Here is an 11,998-nt window from a genome sequence, read left to right on the forward strand (position 1 = left end):
CACTGACCCAAGGGATATTCCATACCATATGGCATCGTGGACAGCAATAAAACTGTGGAAAGGTTGGCGCAGGGCACAGCCTGGGGACTGACTGGTCACCAGCCAGTTGCTGGTGAGAAATTGTTTTCATTTGCATCACTTGTCTTTATTGGCTTTTATTTACCTCTTTGTTATTTTCATTTTTATTACAATTTAATATTATTTTAATTTTTTTTCAATTATTGAACTTCTTTTATCTCAACCCACAAGGTTTCTTACTTTTACCCTTTTGATTCTCTCCCTCATCCCACTGGGGACATGTGGGGTGAGAGAGAGCAACTGTGGTGCTTATTTCCTGGATGGAGTTAAACCACAATAAAGGTACACATTTGGAATTTTGACTAGTGTCTCTAATTGACTTTAACTCTTGGCCTTTCACTACAGAAGCACTGTTAATTGAAATGAAGGACTAGTTTGTGCTCACTCATTGCAGCAAGTTGGCTCATAACCTTCCTTACTGTTACCAGTAAAACTGTCAAAGACAGTAAAGCCTTCAATTAGTGCTCTGCTTTATCCAGCAAACAGCAGAGCAGCTATGGAATGGATAGGATTGCAGCTGCATTTGGCCCCACAGATCAGAAATGTCCCAGTATGTGGCTTACTCATGGTTAGCGTGGGAGGAGAGGGAAAGGGCAAGGCATGCCATAGTTTATGCCAGGGCCCATGACAACTCAGTTGAGAACATAAAGTCACAAGACATTTTTCCCTAATCCTAATAACTGAGGCAGACTGGCTTTAGTGCTAGCAGATGGATGTTAAGACTCTGGGTTGACTGAGATCATCAGGCCCAGATTTGATAATAGGCTCAAGGTCAAGACAGAAAGACTACAATGCAGGTGTAAGGATGCTTTCTCAGCTTGTTCTTCTGTGGAGTTTCCTGTGTTCCAAGGGGAAATAAGTCTTGTGAGAGGTAAACAGGGTTGCTACTTCTCCCCACTGAAGTATTTGTCTTCAAATTCACACAAAGGCAAAGCAGGATATTGACACTTCTGAGAGAAAAGGATACATCAGTAGCTTCCCCAACACACCAGTCTGCATTGTCTAGCAACTTTACCACCTCAGCAAATTCCTAATTAGTCTCCTCAGCACTAGTAGCTGGTCTTTCCTTTCCTTTACAAAGGAAATAGAGTTTGACCCACCAGTGTCAAATACAACAAAAAGCTATTTGTAGAATGGTATTCTTGGTCAGAAATATCTTGAATTGGTTCCATGGTGAGAAATATCTTTAGGTAGTACATTGCTAACATTTTCCTTGTCAGTACCAAGCGAGAGAAGGAGAAATAGTGACAGTTACCTTACTGCCTTACCCCCTGAAACAGATTTACATCCCTTGATACTTAACATTAATGATCCTCTTGATTATTCTCTCTGGTGAAGTCCATATGGCTCAGTTCTTATAGTAAACTCTGAAATAAACAGCTTCAGAGCTAAAATCCTGGGTCTTAGGGTACTGCTACAAATCCTAGCCTTTCTAGGCCCTTCCTAAATGGAAACCTGATATCCCCTTCTCATCAAGTGTGAGGCTGTGGCTAGATGCTCACAGTGGAAACTGCTGTTGTAGCTTTCCCAGGGTGCTTTGTTTGCTGCTGAAGATTTCTACTCTCATTGTATTGAGAAAAACATATTATTCTGCAAGTTCCTCATCTGCTTTAGTGCAAGCCCCCTCATACCATCTTCAGCCACCTCTGGGATATATTTAAGACAACCTCCTGACCCTATGCAAGCTCTCTGTTACTTGCTAGGGTCAGTAAGTTCTGTTGTGGTGCCCATAACCTGCAGTCACTCCAACATCTTCTCAGGTCTGTGCGTTTGATAGGATTGTCCTAACAAAATGCCTGAGACAATTCACTATAAATTCTCCTCTTATCACCTATTCTAGTAGTTACTAGAACATCATGTATAGACTTAACAGTTCAGTTCATCCTAAGCCTTGGCAGAGGTGGAACTGTATTTGACAGGCTGACATCAGAGGCTGTGATCCTGCTGACTTTACGATTCACTGTTTCTATGTAATACTCAACATAAACTTTATTTTTTATGTATATATATTTGTAAAGGAAGAATATACTGTAACCAAAGGAAAGACAAAAAGACAAGGTCTTCCAAGACAAAATTTCTTGCTGTAATCGAATAGAGAAACAGATACATTCAGTGCCTCAAGCTCCAGCTGGAGCCCGCCGCACAGGGGAAGGAAGGCCTCCACAGCCTTTCCTTTCCCGTCTTGTGCCAGCTCCGTGGGGAAGATGAAGGCAGCAGGCTCATGTCGGCATGGGGAGGCAAAGAAGCATGCTCGGAGCGGAAAGGCTCTGTGGGCACACTCGGTGCTGAGCTCCTGGCCTCTCCATCTCGGACAAAGCCGTCCGTGATCTCAGAGGAGCTTGCCTGGGGCCTGGTGCGCTCCTGCCAGCCAGGGCAGCAGCTGCCGGGTCCCCAGGGACCAGCCCGATGCCAAGTCTCTGCTCTGCAGGCACTAGAAATGGGTTGGGGAGAGGGGTTGCGGATGGAGAAAATAACTTTCTCTCCACGCCTTTCTCTCACTCATTCCGGAGCTTGCTGCAGCTATTCCAGCCTAAATCACAACCAAGCAAAACAGAAGGTGCGTGAGGCAGAATCCAGAAACAACCAAAACTTTACGCGCGGGGCCAAAAGCTGGCAAAGGGACTTGTCTGGATCGGGGGACGCCCTGCGCCGGAGGCTGGAGAGCGCTCCCCGCTCCGAGACCCCCACACAGGGTCGGGACAAGGTCTCTAATCGCGGAGCTGGGCCGACGCTTCCTCCCCTCCCCGCCCCGCCCGCCGCTTCCCGGTCCCATCGCTCCCCTGGGGATGGGGCTGGGCCCTGCGCGCCACGTCTGCCCCCCGGCAGGGACGCGGCCCATCCCCGTGTGCGTGGCGGCTCCCCGGGGCGGGCGCCGGGGCGGGGCGGGGAGCGTGGCGCGGCCCAGGCCGGCGCCTCCGCCTTCCCTCCATCCTCTCTGTCTCTCTCCTTCGCCTACTCCCGCTGCTCCCGCTCTGCGTACGGCGGCGGCGTCCCGCCATGTCGGCCGCCAAGCACCGGGGCACTAAGGGGGGCAGCCCGCCCGCCGCCAACGAGAAGGGCGCGCAGCCCGGCGGCGCCGAGGAGCTGCCGGTAAAGAAGCCGGCGGCGGGGGGGCACGGCCGGGGCGGCAGGGCCGGCGGGGGGGGCCGCTCCGGCGCCGGCCCCCGCCGTAGCTGGGCGATGCTGCTGAGCGCCGCGGTGGTGCTGGGCGCCGCGCTGCCCGCCGGCTGGTACATGCTGCAGCTGCAGGAGGAGGTCGGGCGGAGCGTCCGGGAGGTGGAGGCCTCGGGCCGGCAGCGGCAGGAGCTGGCCGCCACCCTGGACACCGTGGTGCAGAAGGTAGCGCGGCGCCGGGCGGGTTGGGGACCGTCGGGGCGCTCGGTGCTGCTCGGCGGGCCGGGGGGCAGCAGCCGCCCGTCTAGGGGAGCGGGCGCGGGGGTTCGCCCCTTAAATAAGGAGCTGTGCAGCTCTCGGGTGGCCTGGCTTGCGGAAAAGCGAACGTGTCCCGTTGGCTTCCCCTCCTCTTCCGCGCTCCCTCAAAGATGCTTCCATGGCATTATAGGGGCGGATGGAGTCAGGGCCGCGGTATTCCCCGTGCCTGCAAACGTGGCCCCAGGGCTGCGAGAAATCCCTGCCAGGCAGCGCAGAGCTGGGCGGGACGGGGCGGGCCGGGACCCCGCGGCGGTGGCCGCAGCCCCCAGCTGGCTTTTCCAGGGCCTGTGCCTGAAGCCATTTTATGGGAAGCGCTGCGTTCCGTGTCGGCAGCGGTGCCGTTCCGAAGGAGCTGCTGCCTCTGGTTCTGCATCTTCAAATCACTTAACCTAGCGGGGCGAACGAGCCGCTCGTCGCTGCCTGAGTAGGTGTGCACGCCAAGGGACATGGGGTGGCAGCGCCGTCGGAATGGGGCAGGATCCTGCCACAGCGTCCCCACGCTCTAGAAAACAAAACCCATGTGAGCTTCGCCGAACAACAGTGCCTGTGCCAGAAACACTGCTGCAGTACCCTGCCTCCCACGTTCCTGCCGCAGTCTCTGGCCAAGGGAGTGAGGCTCGCAGTGTCCAAGGCAGTGTCTAAGATAGTCCAGGATCATGGAAAAACTGTGAAGTTGCTGGTACAGAATGTGGCTCAAATGAAATTAAATAAATGCTCATTTCTCTCATTTCTTTTTTTCACTCTGACCCTTATTAGCCTCCCAGCTATAGTTTTACAAATAGCAGTATCCACTTGGATACGTCCTAGGGTGCCTGAAACCTTTAAAAATGGCATCTGTGATGGCATATCATCAACATACAATTAAACTCGTTTCCCAGGAGTAGGTTAATTGGTTGGAAGACAGTATGTAAAGTTAAGAGTGAGTCAGATCAAAGAAAAGGAAATTCTTGTCTCAGCTTGACTGCTTTCTGCATGGCAGACCATTCAGATTCCCTGTATTCCCCGCGAGCTTGGAGCTGGGCTGGCGGTGGGGGACAGGCACTGGCAGAGATCTCCTGGCTGTTCAGTGGTGCTTCCAGAAACACAGTGGCCTGAACATGTGGAGATTATATTGTCACTCTTGGTGTTTCCTGTCCCATACAACAAGGAGGAAAAGGAAAATTCATGTCAGTGAGGGAGAAGAGTTATAAACTTCAGGGCTATAGGGCTGTGTCTGAAGCTAATTTTAAATCCTGAGGGCTTTACTCACTGATGACAGGACAGTGATTTGAACTAGCAAAAGTTGTTGCTTTTTACTGGGTTTTAAGCCATTTTTGTAGACTGCTTATAAGAAAGAAGAAATTGCAATGGCAAGATGTAAAACTACAGTACATGAGTATAGAACTCAGATGTACATTCAATGTATAAGCCCTTCTAATCAAAGGATGGGGACAATTTACTGCCTCCCATCCTCATGTCATTGCAGAAAATCGGAAGTATGTGTTACGTATTCTAGGAGAGGAGTATATAACAGAAGTTTATAAATAATTGGTTTCAAAGACCACTGAAACTTACTTGCCTGTGATAGCAGATGGCTGTTAAAGGCGGGGGAAAGATCACAGGGTTTCGATGTAACCCTTGGAAATTTCAGTTGCTCTGGTTTGGTGGCACAGAAAGGTACTTGAGAGAGAGGAGAGCAGGCTGTATTTCATTGCTTTACAAAGGTGCAGGATCCTGTGCTGTGCTCTTAGCAGAGGCTGCTGTGTTGCTTTGCCCTTCGTCTGACTGCAGAGAGCTTCTGTCAGGAGTAAGCATTATATAAACCCATCTGCTTTACACATTGAAGAGAAAGGAAATTATGTGGAGGTTTAGTCTTTTACATAGCACCGTTCTCAGAGAGGCCAAGGTCATTTGTGCAAGGGTAGTGCTTTGAGTCCTGGTGGCTTTTGGTTAGGACAAATCAGATTAGAAGCTGGTATAATTTGAAGACCCCAGTCCATTTTATTATATCAGAGCTCTCCGATCTTCAAGTGACTGGCCCAGATGGGGAATAGCTTCAACTTACACCATGAACATTGCCTGAATGCAGTGGAGTGAGGTGGGATCCATCTCTATGAGTCATACAGTTGCAGAGGCTCAGCCCTCTGGAGAGTTGTGGCTATTTCTGATTGCTTAGACTAAAAAGATAGTTACTTGCAAATATGAATTTGGTGGTTTGGTTGAAATGTGTCACTGTAAAAGGAGGGGGAGGAGAATTTTCCTGTGTTATCCTGTTAGATTTCTGACCTCCATTTATAGTGATACAGAAAAAGCTCTCTGCTCTCTGTGGAAATAATCAGAATGAATGACAGCTAAGATGTAATGAAAATGAGGTTGGTAAGTCAGTCTAATGATGGGTGCCCAGCTGCAATGTGTATGGCAGTATTACCTTCTCCACCCCTTCCCCTTAGGTCATTCCTAATTTCCTATGGGAGCTCTAGAGAATACAAGTGTAGGGAAAGTAAAAACATTAGAAACCTTTTTGCTGAAGAGGAAGAAAAGAAGTCATCTTAATGGGTATTCTTCAAACTGCAGGGATCTGTCAAAGCAAGGGCAAGTCTCATGGCCAAACTCTACAATCCTTGTACTGTGTATACTTTCAAAACTAAGGAGGATTGGCCAGGGATCTGCAAAAATGCATAGAAATAACTTAATTTCTAATTAGGGTGTCTGTTAGGTATTTTGAAAATAATGTCTAGGTTCAGAGTCAGTCAGGGAACTGCTGGGGCCTGCTTCAGTTGAAAAGAATAAAAAAAAAAAGCAGCTCTGTGCATTTCTTTCTAAAACCATATAAAATATATTTCTTTCTATTTATAGAAAAAACCACCCCTCCAGCTGTGTATCTAATCAGTAAACATGGCAGCCCATGTGGCATGGCTGATTAATGTACCCCTCAGACACAGGGAGTAGTGTGAGGCAAGGCAACATGCATTACTCAGCACTTGCCGTCCTGCCAAAGCCTTGAGGTATTTTCTGTTTGATGGATTCCTCTTGCAGCCAGTGGGAGTTTTTACATTGCTTTACTAAGTTTAAGAAAGTACAACCCACACATGCACAAAAAGATTTCTCCACAGTCTTAAGACTGATGCTCTGCTTGGCCTCAAAATTAAGTAATGTGTGCTTCCCTGGCTTGGATCTTACCTATAAATGTGAGAGTAAATGAACGTGACAGCCCCTCACCCCTTGACCTTTTCCCTCTGGCTACTACTAAAACCAGTTGTAAAGATAGTTTTTGTAATTGGGAGGTTTAATAGCCTACCTGATGCAGTGGTAGGAACTTTCTGTTAACCTGAGCTAGATGCAAGGCAGGCCCTTGGCAGCTGCTGTGCTTTTGTTCTCTGTGTGTACATACATGCGCTCTGCTCACTGCGACTGTGTGGGTGTATGCAGGAGTGGGAAAACACAAGCTGCTAACTATTTAGAACATTAAAGACTTGCTAATTTTTTCTAATCTTAAAAAATAGTTAACAAAAAAACCCGAATCTCTTGTGTTTCTCTTGGTCCTTAGGAGCAGCAAAATGTCATGATTACTATTTCCATTCCTTGGCCCATCCCAGCTCTCCTCTCCCCCTAATTTTTCCTGTTGCTCTTTGTTGTCTACTGTGAAACTTCTTTTTCATCATCAGGAATTGCTCTTTGGTATTCTTGACTGATAAAATCTAATCCCAGCTTTTCTATATTCAGAAGTTGATGCCAGATATTCTTTTGGTTTGGTTTTTTCCCCTCTCCCTCCTTTTTCTAAAGACTTGTGGTCTTTAGAACCAGGAATCCTGTAGGGGAGGGATGGTTTGGGGGTCTGCATGCAAATTCTGGAGACCAGGGATCCTTTTTCACTGCCACAGATTTCCTGGGTCATGAGTGGCAGGTCAGTGAGGCCAAGGACCCTTAACAGAAGGTGTAGGTACTATAGAGCTGAAAGGCTCAGGATGCTGGGGCTTTTGTGCCTCCTATATCTGTGTGCCACTGTGTCACTTCAGGTATGGGACATGAAGGATTGCAAGGTAATCGTTTCGTCTGGTAACAAGGGCTATAAGGATCTTGGACAAAAAAGGATGAAATAACTGGTATTAACCATGTGTGTTTCTGGCCTAGGTACGTTCTCTTCAAACCACATTTGGAGAATTTGAATCCATGATGAAAATTGTTCAGCAGAAGCAGGAGGTGAGCGAGAAGGCTGTTAAACAAGGGGAGAGTGAAATAAACCGGATCAGTGAAGTGCTTCAGAAGCTGCAAAATGAAATTTTGAAAGACTTGTCTGATGGCATTCACATGGTGAAGGATGCAAGGGAACGAGACTTCACATCTCTGGAAAACACAGTGGAAGAGAGACTAACAGAGTTGACCAAGTCTATAAATGATAACATTGCTGTGTTCACTGAAGTCCAGCAAAGGAGCCAAGATGAAATCAATAATATGAAAGCAAAGGTTGGTTCACTAGAACAGGCAGATGTGTATAAACATGAAATTAAGGTGCTAAAAGATGCTTTTGATGAAATGCAAGCATCCATGAAAATGAAAGAAAAGGACATAGAGACCTTGAAGAGTACAATAGACTCCATGGAGTCTGATGTGTACACTGAAGTGAAAGAGTTAGTCAACCTCAAACAAGAACATGAGAAGTTCAAAGAGGCTGCAGACACTGAACACCTTTCATTAAAAGCTTTACAAGAGAAAGTTCTGAGAGCTGAGGGTTCTATTATGCAGCTCCCTAGTGACATTAAAAGACTTGATGAAGATTTACTGCAAGTTAAAGCCAACCTCAACAAATGGGAAGATAATGAACTCTTCAGAAAAGCATTAGAAACCTTTGGGAAGAGCAATGGAGGACTGGAATCTCGATTGAGGCACATAGAAGACAGCCTAGAGTCTCTAGCGTCTGTTGCTGCTCAAAACAGTGAAAAGTTGGACTCTTTCCTTTCTAAGGAGGCAGAGTATGAGAATAAGCTCAAGAGCCTAGAACAAAGCATTACCACTCTTCAGGGACTCTCAAATACAGACGTAACTTCAGTCACAGATGCTCTGAAAAATCTAGGTGAAGCACAGACTTCACTGTACAACGACATGGAAAACTTAAGGAGAAGCATCAGTGGCTTGCCATCCTCTGGTGCTCTCCAGGATATCCAGAAACAAATTAGTACTTTGTTGGATCAAGGCAATCATCAGGCAGGTCAAGCACATTCTCAAGGCTACCTTGAAAAATTTTCTTCTATGGAAGGCTCTGTAGATGAACTGAGATCTTCTGTTAGCCAGGTTGATTCTGATTTGAAAATGATAAGAACTGCAGTGGATAGTTTAGTTGCCTATTCGGTGAAAATTGAAAATAATGAGAACAACTTGGAGTCTGTGAAGAGCTCAATAGATGACCTGAGGAATGATCTGGAAAGGTTGTTTGTGAAAGTAGAAAAAATACATGAAAAAGTTTAGGCAGTGGTGCTCCTTGGGCAAATAATGGGTTAAGGAAAATAGCTTTTGTATGCCCCGTTTTTTACTCTTTTTAAAAGCAATTTGATACCTCCAAAGAGAATAAGAATACTTTAATAATAGAGACAGTTCTGCTTATTTCCTTTATTTCATTTCCGTGTAGTGTTTTTGGAGTTTTTGTTGTTTGGATTTTTCTTTCCCTTAAGTTTTGTTTTAAGAAAACACGAGTTTAGTTTTGGGGGTTGAGTTTGTTAAGGGCTCATCTTCTCTATGAAGTTGTACCACTGTTAAGTGTAGTGGTGTAACTGAGGCACTACAGCCTCGTTAGCATGGGCACATATTGAATGGCATGAAGGTGTTTCACACTGACACTAGAAATCCCACACAGAAGGGAGAAGGGCTACAGCTCTTCTGGTACCCAAAGCATACTGCTGCACTCACCGAGGAGTTTACTGGTATATTTGGGTTTAAGAAACAAACTATCTTAAACTGTTTGCTGCAGTGAACTTGAGTGGTGCAAGCGTGGAGCACCTCATCTGTTTCTGCAGTTTGGGACTCAGATGTGTGGTCAGTTTACCAAGGGTCAGCTGAGCTGTAGTGTATTTCTGAGACCTTAATCTGTACCAAGGAACTAACAAGGTCTGAGGTAAGTGGCACTGCCTGGGGCTAAGGCCTAGGAGATTCATTCTTCATGATCACATGCTTCTTTGCCAGCCTCTTCAGCTGCTGGTGCAGAAGATCAGTGCTTAGAAGGGACATCTGAAGGACTGGATTAATTTCAAGAGGGTACAGTAATATTTTTGCCATATTTTTAGACTGTTTACATGATTAGGCTGTGTCTTCCTTGGAAAGATCTAAAATTTGGTCTTTGATAAGGGGTTTTTCTGTAAAAATCACCACAAATTTGAGGAAAGAGAAGGACCAAAATTGTACCTGTTGTGTTCCATGTATAACAAGCATGCTATCAACAGCAATAATACACTCCAAAACACACAAGAGGGAAAATCACCATGAAATCAGCAGAATTGCTTCTATGGCATATACATTTCCAAGTTTTCACACAGCTGACAGTGACCTGAACTCTTGTTACGTATTCAGGACTTGGCACCTGATTCTTGTCACTATTTTTGTCACCAGGTGTCTGGCTGGGGCATTGGTAGCAAAGGAACCTTCTAGGAGAGTGAGGAAAAGGTGTCATAATTCTGTAGATGGTCTTCTAAAACCTGCTTTCTTGTGAAGCTTCTTTGGTTTTCTGTCTTTTTGGAAAGGATTTCTAATATCCCTCCTTTTCGAGTTTACTTTTCAACTTTATCCAAATAATTGGTAAAGAAGTCTGCACACGGATACCTTGGAAATAGGCCATGGGCATCATGCCCACTTCAGCCTGGACCAGACAGATCCTTGACTGTGTTAGATGAAAAATTCCTAGAAATAGCATCTCCCAGAAATGGGAACAGCACAAGTGAAAAGGAGTTCTCCTAGGTAAATAGGATACTGAACCATATCCAGTGTTGTTCCTGCTGTAAACGGGAAAGAATTGCTGTCAGAGAAAGAGGGAGCCATGGCATTAAGGTAACTGTTGTCACTGTTGGAACTGCACTGTTCTTTGTTGACTTCTCAAGTTCTTGAACAATGTTGTTTAGGTTACTGTGAAATGAACTGTATGGCTTATTTGCAGTATTTTTAATACATAATAAACATTTGGAATATTCTTTGCACCTTTTTTTTGGTTGCTGCTTGCTTATTGTATTTCCCAGGGTGCTTCCAGTGAGGTACAGGGGAGGGCTTGGGGAAACACAGCAGATGTGCTGCAGCCCTGTACTTGTTCTCGGTTTCCATGGGGAAATGTCGAGGCATTTTAGCCTGCTGTGGTTACAAACCAAGTCTTGGAAGCAGGGTTTGAGTCTCATCAAGGTGTTGCTGTTGACCAGCAGACTGGAGCCCGAGAAGGTGATCATAAAGTGTGAAATACCTGGTCTGTGCCATGAGTGAGTTCTGTGCCAGACACTGCCAGCAAGGCCTCTGTAAGACTTCCTCAGTGCCCAAAGCTTGTAGGACAGAAATAACGTGCAGAAAGAACCTGTGTGATATTTCCACAGTGGCTGCTCCTTTTGCTTAGCTTGGAATGCTGGATTGTTAGGCCCATCAACTGATACTTATTCTCATGATGGATATCTGCCTTTCAGAAGTTTGGGAAAGGGTAATTTCAGGAATATGGGCATCATCAGATCCTGGCAATTCTTGAGGCCAAAGTCACAGAAATGGGTCATAACTCTTTAATTAAACTACACGTGCTTGACAAAGCAGGTGAGCACCCAAGCTCTTCTGTGTAAAGATATTTGAGATAACCTGTTGGCAGCAAGCTGGCTGACAGCATGCAGTGACTTTATAGTAGCTGCATGATGTTGGAACTTGGGCTGTTAAAGCCAGCAGTGCAGCTGGGCTGTATTTGATATCAAAAATTAAACAAAGAATTACTAATTACACTTCTAGTAACTGAATTTTTATGGCAAGTTATTGAAATTATTTATTTCACTAAATGAGAATAATAATTCTCTGTAAATAATAACATGTCTGGAGGCAGGCACAGAGACAAGGATTCCTTGGCAGGCTGGTGGCTCAGCTTTTATGTCTTGTTTGACATTTTCATCCAATAAAAACATTTCCTAATTTCCTCATAAATGCTCACAGACCTAATGCTGCTCTTTACTGTCATTCTTCAACTTTGTAATGAAGCAGTGGAGAAGGTCTTTAGCAAGACTGAGTGTGTTGCCAGTGTTCCTTTATACTACTGGGAGTTCATCAGTAACATGCTGTTACAGTAACAAATTTCAACATAAATTGTCTTACCTGATTGATGTGGTATTGATCGGGCCTGTTCATTAACTCTTGCTTTCATTTTCGGCTCTCATAAATGGAGAAACCATTTCACTGAGGCACTGTGGACTTGATCACTCTTGAAAGGGCCACGCTGGCAAATGTGATGGAGATAAATCTTGGGCTGCTGCAGGAACTTCTCCCAGCGGGAATTCAACCACTGCCTTGAGCT

At 45.8% G+C, this 11,998-nt stretch overlaps 1 protein-coding gene across 1 annotated transcript; it reads left to right on the forward strand.

Annotated features, from left to right (window-relative positions):
• Positions 1–2,967: 2,967 nt before the first annotated feature.
• Positions 2,968–10,672, forward strand: CKAP4 (cytoskeleton associated protein 4). Its single transcript, XM_015629357.3, has 2 exons — positions 2,968–3,417; positions 7,621–10,672. Exons 1-2 carry the CDS (start codon positions 3,076–3,078, stop codon positions 8,950–8,952), a joined length of 1,674 nt encoding a protein of 557 aa, XP_015484843.1. The 5' UTR covers positions 2,968–3,075; the 3' UTR covers positions 8,953–10,672.
• The last annotated feature ends 1,326 nt before the right edge of the window (positions 10,673–11,998 follow it).

Source organism: Parus major, chromosome 1A (genome assembly GCF_001522545.3).
Source record: "Parus major isolate Abel chromosome 1A, Parus_major1.1, whole genome shotgun sequence".
Classification (NCBI taxonomy): domain Eukaryota; kingdom Metazoa; phylum Chordata; class Aves; order Passeriformes; family Paridae; genus Parus; species Parus major.

Coding starts and splice junctions, on each gene's coding strand:
- CKAP4 (XM_015629357.3), top strand. CDS start 3,076: ATGTCGGCCGCCAAGCACCGGGGCACTAAGGGGGGCAGCCCGCCCGCC. Junction 3,418..7,620: donor TGGACACCGTGGTGCAGAAG/GTAGCGCGGCGC, acceptor TTTCTGGCCTAG/GTACGTTCTCTTCAAACCAC.